This window comes from Salmo salar, chromosome ssa18 (assembly GCF_905237065.1).
Source record: "Salmo salar chromosome ssa18, Ssal_v3.1, whole genome shotgun sequence".
Lineage (NCBI taxonomy): Eukaryota > Metazoa > Chordata > Actinopteri > Salmoniformes > Salmonidae > Salmo > Salmo salar.
In genome coordinates, this window is record NC_059459.1 from 4,424,605 (window position 1) to 4,448,009 (window position 23,405).

The 23,405-nt window shown below is 41.6% G+C and overlaps 1 protein-coding gene across 12 annotated transcripts in view; it reads right to left on the reverse strand.

Annotated features, from left to right (window-relative positions):
- Nucleotides 1-7,393: 7,393 nt before the first annotated feature.
- The window catches only part of LOC106576879 (kinesin light chain 1), a 58,137-nt gene continuing 42,125 nt past the window's right edge, over nt 7,394-23,405 (reverse strand). For 3 of the 12 annotated variants that reach the window (XM_014154382.2, XM_014154380.2, XM_014154381.2), the window contains exons 13-17: nt 23,076-23,084; nt 22,581-22,739; nt 11,371-11,501; nt 10,264-10,324; nt 7,394-9,504 (exon numbers count right to left, since the gene is read on the reverse strand). In XM_014154382.2, the coding sequence (XP_014009857.1) occupies nt 9,430-9,504; nt 10,264-10,324; nt 11,371-11,501; nt 22,581-22,739; nt 23,076-23,084 (435 nt within the window). In that variant the 3' untranslated portion in view covers nt 7,394-9,429. Of the gene's footprint in view, nt 9,505-10,263; nt 10,325-11,370; nt 11,502-12,219; nt 14,383-22,580; nt 22,740-23,075; nt 23,085-23,405 lie in introns of those variants that run through there. The other 9 variants (XM_014154385.2, XM_014154384.2, XM_014154387.2 and 6 more) reach the window with 7 other exon arrangements.

A 23,405-nucleotide genomic window follows, 5' to 3' on the forward strand; every position in this document is an offset into this window, starting at 1 on the left:
AAGGATTTGCCTGATTTGTCACCAGGCTGTAGCGCTCGCAAAAAGGGGTAAGGTGGATCGACAGCACACCATCCAAGTTCAAAGAAACCTACCCGCTAAAGAGCACGCTTAGTTCAAAGAAAGTTGACAAGCTCAAGTCTGTCTTGAAAGCACAGCATTCGCTTTTTACCAAACCGACAGCTAAAAGTAAGGCTGCAACAGAGGCATCCTTCCGTGTCGGCCATCTCTTGGCTAAACAATAAATCGTTCACCGATGGAGAGCTATACAAGGAGGCAATGGCAGTTGCCGCCGAGACGTTATTCAAAGAATTCAAATCAAAGGACGTTAAAAATGCTATCGGATGTGTGCCACTTGGCGCAGCCACTTTGACAGAAGGGTAGAGTAGCTATTGGAGGCAGTGTTGCCAACTAATTTTCAGGGTAAGTTGCTAGAGGCAGGTTGATTTGTGGCTAAAAGTTGCTAAATTATGTTGTGATGTCATTGCGTGATAACGTAAAACTGCGTCATTATGAAGAATACACAATAACGTGACTCAAATTGACTGGCCATCTCAGCAAAAAATATGATTTGACATTTGTTCAGGTACAGACTCCCACTCTTTTCTATACTTCTGGCTGTACAATTTTGATTGAGACATGTTGATTGATGTTGTAAGTTCTGTTCAAGATCAACCATTCGTGACCAACTATATTCATTGGGCTTGGCTCGTCGAACCCGTACTACTGCTGCTTCCGTCAGCCAACAATGATTTGCAATTTGCTGAAATTGCTGCTGGCCTGCTGCTGCCTGTGCACGAGCTGAGCGCCTTCTGCTGACGTCACACACAATGGACTTTTGCAGCCAGGCACGTGTGTTGTGACTGAGTGTGTGACAGAGAAAATCGTTTTTGTGTCATTTAGATGGGAAAATGCGTGCATTTTAGCGTTTTAGTCACTTTTCAAAAGTTTCTAAAAGTTCCAAATACATTTTTAAAAGTAGCTAAATTTGTTGCTAGGTACTGTTTGACAAAAAAGTTGCCAGTGTAGTCTGGAAAGTTGTTAAATCTAGCAACAAAATTGCTAAATTGGCATCACTGATTGGAGGACATGAAGTTCTCAAGGATTTATCACTTTGTGAGTGCTTTTCGCTGAAATTTGACGAATCCCAGGATGACAGACACTGCACAGCTGGTGGTGTTTTTTCGCATGGCTTTTAAGGATTCAACTACTAAGGAGTCTTTTCTCACCCTTTTACCATTAAATGGGAGGACAAGGGGTGAGGACATTTACAACGAGTTTAAATGTTATGTGCATAACAGCATTCCCATTCATAAGCTGACGGGGCACTGGCAATGCGTGGGGTGCATTCGGGCTTCGTTGCACTGTGCCGTCTTGATCCCGATTTCCCAGAGTTTTTGAACTATCACTGTGTGATCCATCAGCAAGCACTAGCTAGTAAAGTAGTGGACTTGTCTCATGTCATGACACTTGTCATTATGATTGTTAATTTGATTCGCACAAAAAGACTTCAGCACCGCTTGTTTAAATCTTCATTCGATGACCTTGATGCCGCATATGGTGACTTGATTCTCCACGCTTGCGTAATGTGGTTGAGTCGCAGGAAAGCACTGCAGCGATTTGTTGACTTGCTGCCTGAGATCAAATTATTTCTGGAGTCACGAAATGAGGAGCATGAGGAACTGTCTGATGATGCATGGCTGCTAGACCGAGGTTTCCTCACGGACATAACAGCAAAACTGAACGAGCTCAACTATGAGCTTCAGGGAAAATACAAAGACATGGCACACATGATCAGTGCTGTCAATGCCTTTAAGGCCAAGGTGGTTGTGTGGGCCTCTCAGCTGAGGAATGGAAGGCTGGTGCACTTCCCAAACCTGGAGAAAATATCGCAAAACATCGGAAACATTATTTTCTCCCGCAATAATTTTGTGCACAACTGGAGAAACTGGCATCCGAATTCAACAGCCGTTTTCAGGAGTTAAATGACATAGGGGAGGTTGTTGCATTTATCTCAAATCCTTTCCTCCCTCCCCATTGAGATTGAGGAGGTGTCTGCCAAATTCCGGTAAGTATTTGCTTTACCAATCGGAGTTGACATGGAGATAATTGAATTGCAAAATGACATCGAGTTGAAAGCAAGATCAAGAGACAGTGACTTTTGAGGTCTTGTTTCCCCTCCTTTCATCCTGCGCACTTAAGGTGAAGGCCTACTTTGAATCAACATATCTCTGTGAGATGAAAAATAATCAAGTCAAAGAACAGGTATTGTCTAACTAAAAGACATCTCACAGACAGTGTCAGACTTGCTGAGTCAAACTATGAGCCAGACTACAGAGCACTTGCTGATAGTGTGCAATCACAGCCATCACATTGAATGTGTGTGTGTGGGGAGGGGATCTTATCCACAGCCATCAGAGTGAGTGAGTATTACCAGTTTGAAATCTGTTGTAGGCTATATTGTTTACAAAAGGATATGATCTGTGTTGTGTGTTGTTTAAAAAGGGAAAATGAAACAGTACTGTACATGATTGGCTTAAGCCTGTAATTGACTGATTATTGAGGTAATGAATGGTAGTAGGGCAGTGATTTGTGTGAAAATATTTTTTGAACAATTGAATGATGTTATTGATGTTATTATATTTTGAATGCTAGTTGCACTTACATATTGTCATTTTGAAGTCTCTTAAAATATGTTTAAAAAGTGAAACAGGACTGTACATGATTGGCTTCGGGCCTGTAATTGACTGATTATTGAAGTTATATATGAATAGTGAATGAGTAATGGAAATATTGAAAAATGTAATATGACTGTTATAAAATGTGAACGATCGTTGCACTTCTGATTATACTTTTTGTTTGTGCTTGTGACTGACAGGTAACAAAATAACGAAGGTCAAAGTGGAAATACATTGTGGCCTTGTTTTTTCGTCATTTTTTGCAAGTGGTAGATCATGGTTTACATTTGGACTTGGGATGATATCTTGGGCTTGAAAAGGTTGGTGACCACTGGTTTAAACCATTTATTTCTACGTGATGGTGCTGTCCACTCAGTAGTGCTGAATTTTGGCATAGATTTTCCTTTGTACTTCCTAATTTCCGCCATTTGTTTGCCATGCGTCCTTGATAAAAAATACCCTATGCCTTAATTACAATGCATTCTATTTATCTGTTGATTTAGCATTGTTTACCTTTTTAGTCAGCTGTTAGAGGTCATTGCTTTGTTTTTTCAGGTACGTGCGGGTACTGGTGTTCTTTGTGCCATCCGTGGCCAGAAGTTGTAGACTGTTCATTTAGCTTTATTATTTTCGATCAATATTTGTTTTCTTTCCTGGATCAGCTGATGATGGTCAACAATATCACTAGACAACTAGCCTACAGCTAGACATCAATGCGCATCCAATCCATCCAACAAGTAGGCTATGCGTTAGTGACAGTAGGCCTATACGGTGATTATTTTGGTTAGAAGAGTTTAACGTTCGGTTAGAAGCATTAGATTTTGCAATGGCATAGGCCTACATTATTTTGGATTTGTGTGCCCATGAGAACAGTTTTCACAGCGAAACATAATTAAATGTTACTTAGGCATTGTTACTTACGGTGCATTTTCTGAGATCTCCAAGATCCATGATTCGTACAGGGTTTAAGTTCAGTGTCCTAATTCAATTGTTAAATGCTTAATAATGACAAAGAACACTGCCATAAACGTCATTCATGTATGGAAAGAAAGGTAGAGTTTTATGTCACATGATCTGTGAAGACACCAAGCATTAACTCATGAATTTTGGACAACTCATGAACTAGGGTCTTAAACATGTTTTGATTCAACTCATGTTTTATCTTGAATGTAGGCTACCTGTTCTGCGTGTGTTCATGTGTGTAAAATTGCCTCGGTTGAGATGGTAGGCTACCGGCAGTGTAGGCCTAGTGGAGGGTAAACGCAAATAAACACCTTTTTCAGAAAAATGGATTGAAATTATAGGGAACATTACATTTTTTACCGCGACCAGCAATCAGAGTTTACCCACCTATTTTCACTGGCCTATATGAAGTTCATGGTAATATATATATGTGTGTACAAAAGTATGTGTACACCCCTTTCCAATTAGTAGATTTGGATATTTCAGCCACACCCGTTGCTGACAGGAGGCTAAACCCTTCCCTAACCCGGACGATGCTGGGCCAATTGTGCGCCCCATGGGTCTCCCGGTCGAGGCCGGCTGCGACAGAGCCTGGACTCGAACACAGAATCTCTAGTGGCACAGATAGTACTGCGATGCAGTGCATTAGACCACTGCGCCACTCGGGAGGCCAAGCCCACTACTGTTGTGTCGTCTGCAAACTTGATGATTGAGTTAGAGGCATGCATGGCCACGCAGTCATGGGTGAACAGGGAGTACAGGAGGGGGCTGAGCATGCACCCTTGTGGGGATCAGCGAAGTGGAGATGTTGTTTCCTACCTTCACCACCAGCGGGTGGCCCGTCAGAAAGTCCAGGACCGAATTGCACAGGGCGGGGTTTAGACCCAGGGCCTCAAGCTTAGTGATGAGCTTGGAGTGTACTATGGTGTTGAATGCTGAGCTGTAGTCAATGAACAGCATTCTTACCTAGGTATTCCTATTGTCCAGATGGGATAGGGCAGTGTGCAGTGTGATGGCGATTGCATCATCTGTGGACCTATTGGGGCGGTATGGAAATTAAGGTGGGTCTAGGGTGGCAGGTAAATTGGAGGTGATATGATCCTTGACTAGTCTCTCAAAACACTTCATGATGACAGAAGTGAGTGTTACGGGGCGATAGTCATTTATTTCAGTTATCTTTGCCTTCTTGGGTACAGGAGCAATGGCGGCCATCTTGAAGCATGTGAGGACAGCAGACTGGGATATGGAGAGATTGAATATGTCCGTAAACACACCAGCCAGCTGGTCTGCGCATGCTCTGAGGACGCAGCTAGGGATGCCGTCTGGGCCGGCAGTCTTGTGAGGGTTAACACATTTAAATGTTTTACTCACGTTGGCCCACGGAGACTGAGGGGGGGGGGGGGGAGCGCAGTCCTTGGTAGTGGGCCACGTCGGTGGCACTGTATTATCCTCAAAGCGGGCAGAGAAGGTATTTCGTTTTTCTGGAAGCAAGACATCGGTGTCCGTGACATGGCTGGTTTTCTTTTTGTAGTCCGTAATTGCCTGTAGACCCTGCCACATACGTCTCGTGCCTGAGCCGTTGAATCACGACTCCACTTTGTCCCTATACCGACATTTCGCTTGTTTGATTGCCTTGCAGAGGGAATAACTACACTGTTTATATTCGGCAATATTCCCAGTCATCTTTCCATTGTTAAATGCAGTGGTTCGCACTTTTCAGTTTTGCGCGAATGCCGCCGTCTATCCACGGTTTCTGGTTAGAGTAGGTTTTAATAGTCAGTGGATACAACATCTACAATGCACTTCCTTATAAACTCACCGAATCAGCATATAAATCAATGTTATTCTCTCAGGCTGTCCGAAACATTTCCCAGTCCGCGTGATCAAAACAATTTTAAAGTATGGATTCCGATTGGTCAGACCAGCGTTGAATAGTTCTAGTCACGGATACATCCTGTTTGAGTTTCTGCCTATAGGACGGTAGGAGCAAAATGGAGTTGTGGTCGGATTTGCCGAAGGGTGGGCAGAAGAGGGCCTTGTATGCATCGCAGAAGTTAGAGTAGCAGTGATCCAGTGTATTGCCTGCACGAGTGCTACAATCAATATGCTGATAGAATTTAGGTAGCCTTGTTCTCAAATTTGCTTTGTTAAAATCCCCAGCTACAATAAATGTAGCATCAGGATATATGGTTTCCAGTTTGCATCGAGTCCGGTGTAATTCCTTGAGGGCCGTTGTGGTATCGGCTTGAGGAGGGATATACGCGGCTGTGAAAATAACCCAACGAGAATTCTCTTGGGAGATAATATGGTCCTCATTTGATTGTAAGGAATTCTAGGTCAGGTGAACAAAAGGACTTGAGTTCCTGTATGTTGTTACGATTACACCATGAGTTGTTAATTATGAAGCATACAGCCCCGCCCTTCTTCCCAGAGATGTTTATTTCTGTTGGCGCGACGCATAAAGAATCCCGGTGGCTGTACCGACTCCGACAACATATCCCGAGAGCCATGTTTCTGTGAAACAGAGAATGTTACAATCCCGGATGTCTCTCTGGAAAGCAACCCTTGCCCTAATTTTGTCTACCTTGTTATCTAGAGAGTGGACTTTGGCGAGTAATATACTCGGAAGCGGTGGGTGGTGTGCACGCCTTCGAAGTCTGACCAGGAGGCCGCCCCATCTACCTCTTCTGCAGCGATGTTGTTTTGGCTCGGCCTCTGGAATCAGACCCAATGTCCTGGGTGGTGGTGCGAACAAAGGATCTGCTTCGGGAAAGTCGTATTCCTGGTAGTAATGTTGGTAAATTGACGTTGCTCTGATATCCAATAGTTCTTCCCGACTGTATGTGATAACACTTAAGATTTTCTGGGCTAACAATGTAATACATAAAACAAAGTACTGCATAGTTTCCTAAGGACTAGAAGCGAGGCGACCATCTCTGTCAGCGCCATCTTGCTCACTAATACCTTCGTGTTTCAAGCAGACCACCATAGTCTCTGTGCGTCAATACATCACCATGAGAACACTGCCAACATTTATTTTTTATTTTGATACGTTCTTCTGTCCTGCACCTGATAAGTTGGATGTGCATATTTGTCAATTTTTTTCAATCAAAGGATCTGAACATAAGACATTGCAAGTGTTATCAGTTTTGAACTAAGAGTTTTGAAAATATAAAGTACTGTACCACTTGCATCTGGAAAATGTACCAAAGTGATAAAAAACCGTATATTCTAGGGCATCTTTTTAACCCATTAGGCCTACACCACCTGACTCCAAGGGTGAATTGTAAAAGCTAGTCAATTACAAAAGTATGTAACTGATAGACAGTGATTTGATTCTCTAATTATATTAGAGATGATCTGCTGGGTGTGAAAAAAATATAGTTCAATCCCATCAGATGAAATCAACATTTCTTTGTCACATGCTTTGTAAACAACAGGTGTAGACTAACAGTGAAAACGCTTACGTCCTTACAGACAATGCAGAGAGAGAAATAGAAAAATAATAACTATTGGAATAAATACACAATGAGTAACAATAACATGCTCTTGCTGTTATATTACATTGTAGATACACAGGGTACCAGGTGAACCACCATCGTGTTAACGGTTATCCCGAGTTGAACACAGAATTAACCAAACTTAGCTCACTAAGTCCTCTATCCAGCTTCATAATACACCCCTCAGGTGTCTGCCAGTCGAATACGTCATTTTCTAAAATGTAATATAACAGAGAGCACGAGAGTTAGTCACAATGGGCAGGGGGACACATTTTTATTGGTAGACAGAAAAGCAGCAGTGGAAAAGACAGATGTACAGATGACATATCCAGTATAACATGTAAGAACCAAAATAGATACAAGACAGACAGAACCTTACTAGAGCAGATGCATTGCAGCATATTGTTCAGCTGGACCTGAATGGCTTTTAATTACAAAAGATGAATCGTTTAAATATGGAGAGTAGATAGAAGCCTTATCACTTTACATCTCACAAACCCTGATTATGAAAAGTGTGGACAGATATCTGTCAAACTACTATGCAGATACCCAATATGTACCAGTGTTAAAAGGACAACAAAAACAAAGTGTTGAACAAGGTCGTATTCATTAGGGCACACTGTTTCAAGACTTTGTGTAACGTCAAACGAAAAAGTGTTTCCTTTTGTACATTTTCAGATAGTACCTCCCTGTTTGACTGTTTTCTTTCATTTTGTGCCTAGTGAATATGACCAAGCCAAGCAACTCCTTTACAGTCACATAACATGCCATTTATGTTCAATGTTGATTTTCTTTACATTACAGTTGATCAGTTGGTCCCATGTGGCTCAGTTGGTAGAGTGTGGCACTTCCAACACCAGGGTTGTGGGTGAAATTCCCATGGGGGCCCAGCACAAACAAAATATGAAAATGTTGCACTCACTACTGTATGTCGCTCTGGATAAGAGCGTCTGCTTAAATGAGTAAAATGTTAATCAAAAGATAGGGACCCATCCAAGAGTTGTGCAAAATGATCACTCCAAAAAAGAATCACATATAAACGTTTAGAAATGTATCATACTAAGTAACTCCAATTTAAACCATAATCTTAAGAGAGTGCCTGCTGGTGGTGATCATAACATCAGACAGTAAATTCAATGACCTCATTCTGGGTGGAGCCATCCTGTGAATTCAATGACTTTTCAAGCATCTTACTTCAGAACACCCATGGCACCAGCGGGTGGCAGCAATGTGCTTAACATCAGCCCTGTTATCTATGGTTACTTCCCAAATGGCACCCTATTCTCTATTTAGTATGCTACTTTTGACCAAGACCCATAGGAGGGCCCTGGTCAAACGTAGAGCACTATGTAGGGAATAGGATGCCATTTGGGACACCCGCCTATACTAGTCACACAGTATTTCATTTTATTCTCCCTATTATCTAAAGCTTTCTCCCAACACCCTGTCTCCCTAGCAATCTCAATAGGCAACTAAAGGGTTAATAAATATTAACATTATGTAAATCCTGCCAGAATGACAGCAAACCAATTTCCTACCAACATGTAGTGAGCTCTATCTAGGGGGGAAAAAAATATTTTGTTTTACAAGGTAAAAATGCAAAACAATTTGCAATGTTAAAACAAGGAATAGCGGCACAGGAATACTAAATCAACTGTAGGATTCATCACAATTAAACAATGTTACAGTATTTTACAGGGATGTATAACATATCGCAATTACAGAAAAGCACAGCAATGGCAACAAAGATTCCAGATGTAACTAAACCGTGTACACACACACACACCTATAGTTATTTACTAAGGATATACAGGAAACATTTCACAAGAGGTGTGTTTCTTGCTGGGTAGTTTCCCAGTCTGATCCCAATAGCCTATAGGGACACACACGCCTGTTTCAGGAAATGCCCTGTTTTTAATGTGAACCATAGCCAACATGCCCTGTATACCTCTAGCCCAGAAAACATTCCCTCACTGGTGGAGGGTGTGGCAGGGGGGTCTTTGGGAGGAGGTCCTGATTACTGAGAGGGAGAAGCGGGCATGTCTTTGGGACCAGAGTATCTGAAAGAAACAGGCAACCGCATCTTTGGGTTCAAGGCTCAGAAGACTTTAGAGCAACATGGATGTGTCTTAAGGGCAGTGGTTATGGTAGCCGAGATCGAGGTGTAGCTGTATCTTTGGGCTTCTGGCTCTGGGAGCTGACTTGGCGTAGTAGCTAGATGTTTCTTTGGGGCAGTGGTTATTATGGTGGGCTGAGACAGGAGTAACGTGTGCTAGTATGTTGCTCATTTCTCAGTTTCCGCTGTACAGATCTACAGTGCTGGAGCTCAGGCCACGGCTCTCCTTTAGCCTGCTGATGCCTGAACCCTGAGAAAGAAAGAGAGAGAAGAGGAGTTAGAGAGAGGGGGGCATCAATATATGCATCATAATTAAAGGAAAGAAGCTACCACACAAATAAAATATCATTTTATTTATCACATGCGCCGAATACAACTGGTGTAGATTTTACAATTAAATGCTTGTTTTAAAATGAATGATAAAAAATTAAATAGTAACTAACATAAGAGGTATAAAATAAAATACACAATAATGGAGCTATATACAGGGAGTACCAGTACCAGATGAATGTACAGAGGTACGAGGTAGATAGTGTATGTACATGAAGGCAGGGTAAAGTGACTAGGCATCTGGATAGATAAGAGTAAAATGAACAGAGTAGCAGCAGCAAATGATGAGTGTAAAAGTGTGTGTGCGCAAATGTATTGCATATGTTTGTTTGTGTTGTGTCTGTATGCATGTGTGTGCGTGTATGTGTTGTTTGAAAGTGTGAGGGATTTGTGTGAGAGTGACAGTGTGTGTGTATACAGATAGTCAACCAATGGTAACCCGAACTATTTAGCAGTCTGGCTATTTAGCGGTCTTATGGCTTGAGGGTAGAAGCTGTCTCGGAGCCTGTTGGTCCGAGAGACGATGCTCCGGTACCATTTGCAGGACAGTGAAGTATACAAAGAATCACTTTTATTACTAACATCTCAGCCTCACTGCTTTCATACCTTAATATACTGTAGCAGTCATATGGCTCCCTCATTTCTACATCCCACGGAGCTACTAGACAGGGTCTCTTACCTGGAAGCCATCTAGTTCGCTGGCCTTGTTCAAGTAGTTCAGGGAGGCAGCTCTCTTCATGCTGTTGGAACACCCACCAAAAAGTTATTTTTATATTTTAAATGTAACATTTATTTAACTAGGCAAGTCAGTTAAGAACAAATACTTATTTACAGTGACGACCTACCGGGGAACAGTGGGTTGGTTAACTGCCTTGTTCAGGGGCAGAACGACAGATTTTCTCAAGCCAGACTTTTGCTAGGACTGTCTGGGAGTGGTCTAAGTGATGGACAAGCCTAGTGGGAGGGATATTTAACCTGAAAACTAGCGGTTATTGGCAGAGGATTGAAACTCTTATTGGTCTATTAACTTATACCGCCTGGTGACGTCGCCTGGCAAACCAAAACTCCTTGCCACCAAAACAGGCAGAAAATGCTGGTGGTCTTTTCAAACAGCGCTTACACTAAAAGGACATTATCATTGTCACAGTATTATTCCAACACAGAAAAATCATGTTTTTGACTACACTGGGCCTTTAAGAATACCAGACCTGGGTTCAAATACATGCATGTTTAAGTATTTGTATTTAAATACTTATGTGTATTTGTTTTTTCAAATAATGTGGCTGAATCAACTACTTCTATTTGAAGTATTTTCTAATAAGTTCCCATAAATAGCCTACTATTAGAAACTACTTTGAAATACTTGTTTCCAAATACCCCTAGGACGAAAAAGACCTGGGTTCAAATGCATGGAATATTTGTGTATTTCCACATACATTCAAATATTCAACTACTTGTACTTGTAAAAAGTATAAATATCCAAATGTATGTGAAATTGAAATAGTATTTCTGAAGGACACAATAGGTTGTTTGTGATCTGAGCAGGTGCCCGCTAGTCTTTTAGACATCAGATTGATACATCTAACCCAGCTTTAGCAGATTTTGTCATGTTAATGTGAAAAGAATGTTTCAGCTTTGCCAAGCATCTTGACACAGTTTTTTCCCATGACTTTCACTGAGTTCTTTTCATTAGGCACCAAGCAGATGAAGTTGGACTATGTCCATTGCAAAATGTTTTCTGTTGTGTGCCCTAAAGAACATGACTCAGTGATGATGTTGTTCTTACTTGGTGCTGGTTCTGGTTGGTTCTGGAGGTCCATTGCCCTGTAGTTTTTTCACTAGTAGCTCGCTGCTTCTACGCAGGACGTCCCTTAGCTTCCCTAGGGAACCACTGCGCTGTAGCGCCCCACTACCATCCTGTAGATACACCCACACATCAATGACCCTACACATATACAATCAAACCAGTCAGTAAATCAAACAAATCAGTAAACAAAGACAACCACACATCAGGGACCCTATATACATATTCAAATTACACAATCAGCGCAAATCAGTAGACCTGCAGATAACCACAGCTCATTAAGCTAGCAGGCACTTTCACAATAAAAAGAGACTGCAGCCCAATCCACACACTCCACATTGATTAAATAGATGTGGCATTACTGGGTTATCAGTTATTTTGTGGTAATTTCAAAGTCAGATTGAAGTTGACATGAATATGCTTGTGGCATAGGCAGATACCAATTAGTATTTCCTGTAGGCAGGGGATCCTTTTTTTTTTTTTACGTGGCCATCTTTATGGAATAGAGGTAAAAGGTACACAAGTGGAAGAGGTGTGTGAATGTTTGGAATTTCACTAAAGAAGTGGTCTACAGTGGGCTCCATCTGTCAATCCATGCATCACTTTCATCCAGACGTGTCTGGCCTACATAATGGGTCCCTCTGGATCCAAACCAGACATTCACAAGACTTTGTAGCATCTTTTGAACTGGACACTTTTCACAGCACTTCGATATAAAGTGATTTCCATAGCATTTTTCGCTAACCCTAACCCCAGTCTCGTAACCTGCTACGTAAATTCTACTAACCTGCTGTGTAAATGTTCATGATCAGGAAGATGTGCAGAGAGAAATGACACCTCACAAATTAAAAACTTTATTTGGGAATACCAACAAGCATTGATGCAACAATCATCACAATGCAAGAAGAAATGGTAAATATTATGCAGTCCTACATTCTAAGATGGTGCTTATAGAGCTTGCCATGGAGTTTACTTCTGCCCTAGGAAACAGAAGTTCACACTATATAACATCAATTACAGACAACTTTAATAATTAATCAGCATTCCACTATAACAACAATATTGTCAGAATTACGTGATGAACATTGTCGTTTCTCTCCCTCTTTTTCAGTGTTGCTTGCATTCTTAAAAAGTATGCTAGATGGTTAGGAATGGCAAAGGACATTTCAAAAGCCTGTGTAATGAGTGCCTTATCAAATCCATAAATAGCATTACTACATTTACGCATAATATGGAAATTATATTACATTCAGTTAGTTAAACACTTAAGATAATGATCTTAAACCAACACTGACTATGGGTTTTGCAGTTCAAAAAGAGGTCTAGTCAAAATGGACAATGTTCACCTGTAATGAACTGTGTGATGTAAGGGGTAGGGAAGGCAACATATTAAAACACACAAATACACACATGCAATGATTCATATGTTTCCTCAAATGGCAACACTAATATGTTCTATAATCTTAACACCAACATATTCAAAGGCAATATAAAGCAGGCAATGAAGAGCCCACATGGTCACTAACTTGCCCTTGGTCTCAGAGGTTAGAAAATCTAATTTGAAGGCAACAGATGTGCTGTTGCTTCGACAGGGATGTTTTGGTAACGTTACATGTTGGTTCTGTTACAGTAGCCTTTAACCAGATAATGTGCCACTATTCCCTTTTTAAATGTAACCTATGCACGGTAAACAATAGGCCTACAGTATGTAAAATGCTATGCATCAAAGAAGGGAGAGCAGTCTAGCCAAGAAGAACTCAAGCTCTAGGGAAATTGTGAAGGTGACAATGACAGTTTGCTTATAAAGCTGCTGTATTACACAGGCTGAAAATGCTGCAGTGTGTTTTAGTCGATCAAGACAAACAGGCAGCGGTTATTATAAGACCACATATTGGTAGTATAGTAGGTTGACATACCACCGCCTTCTTCGGCAGTCAATACACAGCAAGCATAATAAAAGTTGTAAATAAGAAGAAAAACACACTAAATTAAAAATGAATAGGAAAAAAATATATAAAAAGAGGATAAGTTTGAAACCCCAACATCAACCACTTTTGTCAAAGTTAGCCAACCTAATATACCAAAGTCATAAGCATTTATTACAATACAGTACCTTTTTAAAACTGCTCAGGCATATGGTTACACTTCAAAATGATGAAATTAACTTTAAGGAAGCAAATTAATATTTTAAGATACAGGCACCAAGTTTGTCAACTGCAGACCCCAAGCCATTTTGTATTTGATCACAGACTATTTTCACCTGCCAGCTGCTTACAGTCCTGGGAGTGTGCTTGTACGCTCTAGAAGGCAAAGCCACTCCAACACAAATACAGACTGAGGCCAATGCAAAGCAACAGTGAAGTCCTGAAGGGAGATGTGAGATGCAGACAGCCAAACCACAGCTATGTTGTGAAGGCAAAAGGACAGGTTTTGTCATGGCAACAGACTGGCGTTTTGGGCAGATGTTAAGGGCTGTGGGAGCAGTTGCAGGTTATTGTCCAAAACCACTCTGGCATTTATGCTTTGCTCTGTGTTCCCAACGGGCCACCATATTTCCAAACACTTACCCCTTCTATCATGCCATTATTAAATACAGTTGAATATTACAGATGCATGTTAGAAGAAGACTGAGGTGGAGAGAGAGAGTTGGTGAGTTTTAGAGGAGAATGTGATAGGCATGACTTCATGTTATGGGAAGAGGGAGAGAAGATTCTGACGAAGGAGCAAGACAGGGTTAGTGAAACAAAAGGGTGAAAAGAGAAAGAGGGATCAGAGGGAAGAGGAAACCAAACATCCCAATGGTTGTCAGTACAGGGACAGAGGTGACAACAGGGAGCAGTCTCGCCGAGGACACCAGGAATGGCAGAGGAGGAGCTTTTCATTTGGTGGTAGGAGAGAAGAGAAGGCCAAAGGGAATCGACAAAAACATCCTTTACTATTTTGGTTGGGGAAGAGGAGAGAAGGATGGAGGAATAATCTTGATGTGGCTTAGGCCTGAAGGAAAGAGGAAAAACACAAACAAACATATGATTAAAAAGCTCTGGGGTGGGGGCATCTTAATTATCCTATTGAGAAAAGACGTGATCTTGGCCAAATCTGCACTGCAGTATGATCTACTCTTGATTTAAAATATAATCCATCTTAATTTGCATGGTATAAATGTTTAACTAGAAAGGAAGCATGCTTATGATGTGGCTCTGCCTTCCTATTCAAAGCTCAGAAATAATGTGTAGGCCTATGCGTTTATCGATTTACTTTTACAGCTTCACCATAAAATAGCAAATGAATGACTGGCAATCAAATAAATTCAAGTAGCCTTTCCTAACACATGAAATTCATCCACTGACCTAAATAGCCTGCAGCATCACAGCTGTTTTTGTTTGATGAATGAATATACAGTGGCCAGTTTCTGGATGGTGCTACAGCCTCCCTCCACCTACAGTGCTGGTCAGTGATGTTACTATTGTGTCTGTGTGCAGTCAGTCACTGTGACTCAGCTGTTTGCTGTACCGTCTCCGTGGGCAGACAGGCAAGGGCTGACTTGGCACACTGAGCCCAGCCAGTGACTGTGCACTGCAGACTGAAGGGCATGTGCAAGCATCAGCACTTCAGCAGCAGTCATCGAACTAACAAATTGAGAGGCTGGGTAAAAAGAGAGGTGTCTCTACTGACGATGGCTAATACACCTGAAAATCTATCCATCTCTCTATACATATGATATACTGCTGTGAAGAAACTAACAGTGGCACAAGAGAGGAATATGTATAGGCCTGATCATATGAATGCAGGACAGCTAATTGTTATGAACATATCTTAAATTGTAATGAATAAACATTTTGGTTATAGATATGTTAGATAACATAAGATAATATAGACTAAGTGATAACAGCCCAAATTGTAACCCCCACCCCCTACTAGGCTACATTATAATACATGAGATACAATAACTCTGATATTCTAGTCTGTTTTCTGACATAATGACCCCCCCCAGCTTTGGTCCAACCTTAGTAGAATGCCGGAATCAAGAGGAAGAGTACAATCCACTGAATGAAGGAGGAACATTTGATGGACAGGCTGATTGGTTGCCATGGCAAGGGTAATCATCAAAAGGGTAGGTTAATAGTTGCACAAACAGAAAGATAAGGGAACTTGAAGAGGATGACATGCATAGACGATGCAAAAAAGGCACCTACATCACAAGCACAGAACACACATTCAAGTCATGCATTTTTAACAGGCACACATACTGAGACAAGTTCTTCATAACTACAGGATACGACCACAACACAACACATGCTTCCATGCTGCACAGAAAATCCCCACTACCCTCCGTGTACCGCTCTCGAACACTTGTTCAACACAGTGAGAAAGGAGTAAGGATGTAAGAGGGAAGGGACCTTGCGCCAACAATGCTGTTTTCAGCATACTTGTATTTTTTCATAACTGATAATGCAGTAAATAGGCTATTCAATATACACTGAGTATACCAACCATTAAGAACACATTCCTAATATTGAGTTGCACCCCCCCTTCTTTTGCCCTTAGAACAGCATCAATTCGTCTGGGCATGGACTCTACAAGGTGTCGAAAGCATTCCACAGGGATGCTGGCCCATGTTGACTCCAATGCTTCCCACAGTTGTATCAAGTTGGCTGGATGTCCTTTGGGTGGTGGACCAGTCTTGATACACGTGAAACTGTTGAGCGTGAAAAACCCAGCAGCGTTGCAGTTCTTGACACAAACCGGTGCGCCTGGCACCTACTACCATACCCCATTCAAAAGGCACTTTTGTCTTGCCCATTCACCCTCTGAATGGCACACATACACAATCTGTCTCAAGGCTTAAAAGTCCTTCCCTTTATCTACACTGATTGAAGTGGATTTAACAAGTGACATCAATAAGGGATCATAGACATACCAGGTGAAAACTACGTCATGGAACGAGGTGTCCCTAATGTTTTGTATACTCTGAGTCACACACTGGCCTTTAAACTGCACAAAGGAGTCAGAATCCAGAAGACAAGTTCACGTTTCAACAAAACCAACTGTATTGCACTTTGAACGATTCAAAGTGAAAGACGTCTGATCTATTGACCCAAGAGGAGCCAAGAAAAGCTTTCTAATGGAAAAAGACATCAGCTTATAAATCAATGTAGGTGATTAACTGGTAGTAAGTACCACACTAGAATTATACATGGGAAGTGATGAGCATCCCATACTCAAAATGAGTTAAGAAAACAGCATAATTATGCTTAGAAGGAGCCTTTTATTGTAAAATTTGACATGTTCTTACAGTTGTACATGTATTAAATATTGATTGATTCTCTACTCATTCTTTCATTGCAATGGATACGGACGGAGAAACATGTTCTCGAATCTGAAGAGTTTCCCCCTTGATTGCCATGATATTATTTCAACAGCTATGGCCATCACAAGGATGATAAACGCGAGCATTCGCCAAACAAGATTTACCTTGAGGAGACCGGCACAAACCTCAATAAATGTATGGGCTGCTGTGAACCTCATTGGACAATTTAATACAGTGTGATATATCAAAATCAATTTGTAGCAATCTCATTGGCAGAACTCAAGTGGATGAGTGAGCTTTGTAATCTTCTTACAAGATCATAAATTACACCCATGTGAAAGGTCTGATGATATGGTACTAGGTCCGCACAATTCCTGTAGGAGACAATTTTGGCTAATGGAAAATATATTTTTAAAGCCTCTGCATATCCGAATAATTGAGTTCAGACTGTGATAGCAAGCATCATATTTGTTCAGCCATCATACACGATTCAACAAATATATACTCTACCCTTCTTTAAAAGATAAATTCCAGATCTGAAAATAATGACATGAACATATGCAGAAAATAACGGAAAGGATTATGATGACACATGAATCAGCCGCAGCACAGCAGGTGGTTAATGGGTAATGTAGTGCAGTTCAAACCAACGGAACACAACACGTTAAACATTGCTGGCCTGTGTTAAAAAGGTGAGCCTCGCAGGCTAGCAGTTGTGGAACATGCGCGTTTGGAGTGGGAGGGGTGCAGTGAGGAGTGGCTGGGTGTGCTAGTGAAAGAAGGAGGCACAGACTCAGACTGGGGATCTCAGGGCAGTACCAGAAAAGGGCATCCCAAATGGCACCCTACAGTGTTTCCCCTATACTCATTTGGCAGCGGCGAGCAGCCGCTGCTAAATCATATATATAAAACTGGTAATGTATACATACACAGTATCAGTCAAAAGATTGGACACCTACTCATTCAAGAGTTTCTTTATTTTTACTATTTTCTACATTGTAGAATAATAGTGAAGACATCAAAACCATGAAATAGCATGTTTTCGCTTTGCCATTATGGGGTTTTGTGTAGATTGCAATGGATTTTTTTTATTTAATCCATTTTAGAATAAGGCTGTATGTAAAGTAACAAAATGTGGAAAAGTCAAAAGACTTTATATATTTTTAAGGATCGTAAAACGTTTTCAGTGTAAACTTAAACGAAAACATGAAAAGATCATGTTTGAGAACTAATAATCACCAAAATAAAAACTAGACAGTCATAGCATGGATCCCCCATTTTGAAATTGTACAGTGGCAAGAAAAATTGTGAACCCTTTGGAATTACCTGGATTTCTGCTTAAATTGGTCATAAAATTGATCTGATCTTCATCCAAGTCACAACAAACACAGTCTGCTTAAACGAATAACACAATTATGTTTTCATGTCTTTATTGAATACACCATGTAAACATTCACAGTGTAGGGTGGAAAAAGTATGCGAACCCTTGGATTTACTAACTGGTTGACCCTCCTTTGAAAGCAATAACCTCAAGAAAACGTATTCTGTAGTTGCGGGTCAGACCTGCACAATGGTCAGGAGGAATTTTGGATCATTCCTCTTTACATAACTGTTTCAGTTCAGCAATATTCTTGTGATGTCTGGTGTGTGAACCGCTCTCTTGAGATCATGCCACTGCATCTCAAATCAGGTTGAGGTCCAAAAGGTGTATTTTCTTCTGTTGAAGCCATTCTGTTGTTGATTTACTTCTATGTTTTGGGTCGTTCTCCTGTTGCATCACCCAACTTCTGTTGACCTTCAATTGGCAGACAGCCTAACATTCTCCTGCAAAAAGTCATGATAAACTTGGGAATTCATTTTTCTGTCGATGATTGCAGCTGTCCATGCCCTTAGGTAGCAAAGCTGACTCAAACAATGATGCTCCCTAAACCATACTTTACAGTTGGGATGAGGTTTTGATGTGTGCTGTGTGCTGTGCCTTTTTTTCTCCACACATAGTGTTGTGTGTTCCATCCAAAAAACTCAACTTTAGTTTAATCTGTCCATTGAATATTTTGCCAGTAGCGCTGTGGAACATCCAGGTGCACTTTTGCAAACTTCAACTTTTGGACAGCAGTGGCTTCTTCCGTGGTGTCCTCCCATGAACACCATTCTTGTTTAGTGTTTTACGTATCCTATACTCGTCAACAGAGATGTTAGCATGTTCCAGAGATTTCTGTAAGTCTTTAGCCAACACTCTAGGATTCTTCTTAACCTCATTTAGCATTCTGTACTGTGCTCTTGCAGTCATTTTTGCAGGACAGCCAGTCCTAGGGAGAGTAGCAACAGTGCTGAACTTTCTCCATTTATAGACAATTTGTCTTACTGTGTACTGATGAACATCAAGGCTTTTAGAGATACTTTTGTAACCCTTTCCAGCTTTATGCAAGTCAACAATTCTTAATCTGAGGTCTTCTGAGATCTTTGTTTGAGGCATGGTTCACATCAGGCAATGCTTCTAGTGAATAGCAAACTCAAATTTTGTGAGTGTTTTGTATAGGGCAGGGCAACTCTAACCAACTTCTCCAATCTGATCTCATTGTTTGGACTCCAGGTTAGCTGACTCCAATTAGCTTTTGGAGAAGTCATTAGCCTAGGGGTTCACATACTTTTCCCAATGTACACTGTGAAATGTTTAAAATTATAGACAAGAAAAATACAATAATTTGTGTTATTAGTTTAAGCGCACTGTGTTTGTCTATTGTTGTGACTTAGATGAAGTTCAGATCAAACTGTATGACCAATTTATGCAGAAATCCAGGGAATTCCAAAGGGTTCACATACTTTTTCTTGCCACTATGTTTGAGTCACTCAGATAGCATAAGAACATGTCTTAAACCATAGCAAAATGTGTATAATTGCAGGGAATTAGCTTTAAAACTGCACATTTTCTCTCAGCAGTCAGCCCTATGACGAAATGTGTATAATAACAGGAAACTAGCTTTAAAACAAAACATTTCTCTCTGACCCATGGCCAAGAGGAGGGCCTCTAAAAATGTTTGGGAGACAATGCCATTGGCCATGCCCACTAACATGCCCCCCCTCCTCCCCTACGCTAACGATGAGGTCACAGTGCCTATTTTGGACGCAGCCTAGCAGTAAACTCTCCCTATTAGTCCCTATCGGCAGAATCCCCTTCTCACTATCCCTCACTGACTTAGTCATGGCCCATCGGCAGCAGATCTGTAGCCTGGCTTGCCTGCGCAGTAATAGCCCATTAAGTGCAGTAAGTGAGAAGGGGATTAAAGCACACGCCAGAATTGGAAGTCCAGATGTCCAAACAGGGACAAGCAGCCAGCATCTAACAGAGGCATTTCACTGCCAGGCTCAATTGGTTTGGATCCTAACCAGGTTTGGGCCCTTCCAGGGTTGGGGTCAATGCCATTTAAATCCATTCAACTTTCTGAATTGAGTGCATTGAAATGGAACTTCCCCAAACAAGGATGAGTGAAAGGAAAGGGGGATAACCTAGTCAGTTGGTCGACTGAATGCATTCAACTGAAATGTGTCTTCCACGTTTAACCCAACCCCTCTGAATCAGGGGTTGGGTTAAATGCGGGGGACTGCCTTAAATCGACATCCACGTCATCGGCGCCCGGGGAACAGTGAGGGCCCTGGCAGAGTGGTGCCAGGAAAATAACCTCTCCCTCAATGTCGACAAAATGAAGGAGCTGATCGTGGACTTCCGGAAAGAGCAGAGGGAGCACGCCCCATCCACATCGACAGGAGAAGGTGGAAAGCTTCAAATTCCTCGGCGTACACGTCACTGACAATCTGAAATGGTCCACCCACATAGACAGTGTGGTGAAGAAGGCGCAAGAGCCTCTTCAACCTTAGGAGGCTGAAGAGATTAGGCGTGGCCCCTAAGAAACTTTTAAAGACGCACAATTGAGAGCATCCTGTTGGGCTGTATCATCAAATGCATCGTTCGCAACCCGCTGGCCTCTCCATAGGGTGGTGCGTTCTGCCCAACGCATCACCCGGGGCACACTGCCTGCCCTCCAGGACACCTATAGCACCCGATGTCACAGGAAGGCCAAAAAGATCATCAAGTACAACAACCACGCGGGCCAGAGCCTGTCCAACCCGCTATCATCCAGAAGGATGTCAAAGCTGTGACTGAGAGACTGAATAACAGCTTCCATCTCAAGGTCATCAGACTGTTAAATAGCCATCACTAGCCGGCTTTCACCCGGTTACTTAACCCTGCACCTTAGAGGCTGCTGCCCTATATACATAGACATGTAATCACTGGCCACTTTAATAATGGAACACTACTCACTTGAATAATGTTTACATACAGCTTTACTCATGTTAATACTGTATTCTACACTACTGTATTTTAGTCAATGCCACTCCGACATTGCTCATCCTAATATTTATATATAGTTTTCTTAATTCCATGATTTTACTTTTAGATTTGTGTATTGTTAGATACTACTAGGGGTGGCAGGTAGCCTAGTGGTTAGAGCTATGTCAGTAACCGAAAGGTTGTTTGGATCGAATCCCCGAGCTGACAAAGTAAAAATCTGTCGTTCTGCCCCTGAACAAGGCAGTTATCCCACTGTTCCTAGGTTGTCAATGTAAATAAGAATTTGTTCTTAACTGACTTGCCTAGTTAAATAAAGGTTTAACAAAAATAAATACTGCACTGTTGGAGCACAAGCATTTTGCTACACCTGCAATAACATCTGCTAAATGCTTATGTTATTGACTGTACGATTGTTTATCCCATGTGTAACTCTGTGTTGTTTTTGTCGCACTGCTTTGCTTCATCTTGGCCAGGTCGCAGTTGTAAATGAGAACTTGTTCTCAACTTCCCTACCTGGTGAAATAAAAATACACATATTTATTTATGTGACCAATAAAATAAAATTTGATAACTGCCTTCCTCAGGGGCAGAACGACTGATTTTTACCTTGACAGCTCGGGGATTCGATCCAACAACCTTTGGGTTACTGGCCCAACACTTCTACCCGCCAGGCTACCTGCCACCCCTATACTAATCAAGCTGTGAGCTATCAGATTGACACAATAGCTAGGTGTCAATAAGGTAGGACAAACAGTATAGCCCGGTGAATTCTGTAAAAAGGGATTCTGCCTTCCCAGGATGCCCCAGAGTGAACCTGTGCCATTTGTTTCTCTCCTGTTTAAGCAACATCGGCAACATTTAACAAAACTGTTGGATATTAAAACGAGAAATAAAATACTTCAACAAGCGCCACCCAAAAAATGTAACACATACAAAGCCAGCAGTTAAAATTAACAGGAGTTACACATCAGGTTATGCCAGCACTCAATCAGCTTTGTGCCTTTCCAAAAAGGATTTATAGATGACGCTTTGGTGAGGACAGGGCAATAATACAGAGAGCTGGCTGACTGATACAATATATATATATATATATAGAATACAATTCCTTATAGATGCATCTCCAGGACCAACCAGGAATGAACAGCCTTGATTGCCTTGCACACATACTTTACTCCTGATGACACTGTCAGCCTCCCAAATGTTTCATGCAAAATGTGCGCCCGAAATGTGCGCTTCAGACGACGGTACACTCCCTCTCATGGATTTAACTCCCTCCAGCAAAATGCTTACACACCAATCCAATGCTTTTAAATCCATGATAGGTAGTGTGCAAGTACACACGTCGGGAAAAGTGTGTAGAATTGGTACACAACCACTGTATGCAGTGTGCAGTGTTTAAGATTAGGACTGCGGGGGGTGTGCAATATGTACCAGCCCATCAGCTCAGCAGTGTACTGTGTATAACTGCTCTGTCCATCATTAAGGCCACCGGAGTTTAGGGGACTGAATAAATTGATGTGGATTTGTACTCACCCCGTTCCACTCTACGCCCATACTCACTTCCTCGACGGTCTCAGAGCCGCTCTCGTACTTGACGCTGGACAGGCTGTCCCGGCTCCTCCGCCTCTCCCTGTCCCCCTCGCCATCCTTTAAGATCTCCACCACACGTGTCTGTTGGATGGGGTCTATGCCCTGGGGGAGGGACCAAAGACAGGCGCCACAGACACACACAAATACACACAAACAAACACATGCATACACACACAAACCCACACTTTAAGAAATCACTAACCTTGAACAATTAAATGGCTAGCTAGTGCATTCTGGTACAGATGGGCTGTGAAATTAGAGTGGAATTACGGGGGTGTTATGTGATATTTGTTCCACTGCCTCAGGCATTGTGCTGGTGCATGGAGACAATGGAGCCACTACAGAGACATGGACACTACAATGACAGTTACATGAGAGTGATGTTAGTAGGGATACATGGAGACTATTGACAGTTCCTGTTATAATTAAGCCACTTACTGTGTTGATCTGCATCCAAAGCATGGTAGAGAGAGGAAAAAATAGCATGAGATTCTTTGCCCTGACCCATCCTATGAGCAGGTAATGCATACTGTACACACTTACGCAATAGGTGTGCACTAATAGTTTATTGGTATATGAGGAAATATTTATTCAAATCATACAAGTATTCAAGTATCACAAAAGCATTGTAGCTTAAGGCATATACAGTGACTATAGAAAGTCTACATCCCCTTGAACTTTTTTCACATTTTGGGATTGAGATATTGAATTGTAATATTTTGTCATTGATCTACACCAAATACTCATGTCAAAGTGATTAATTTTTTT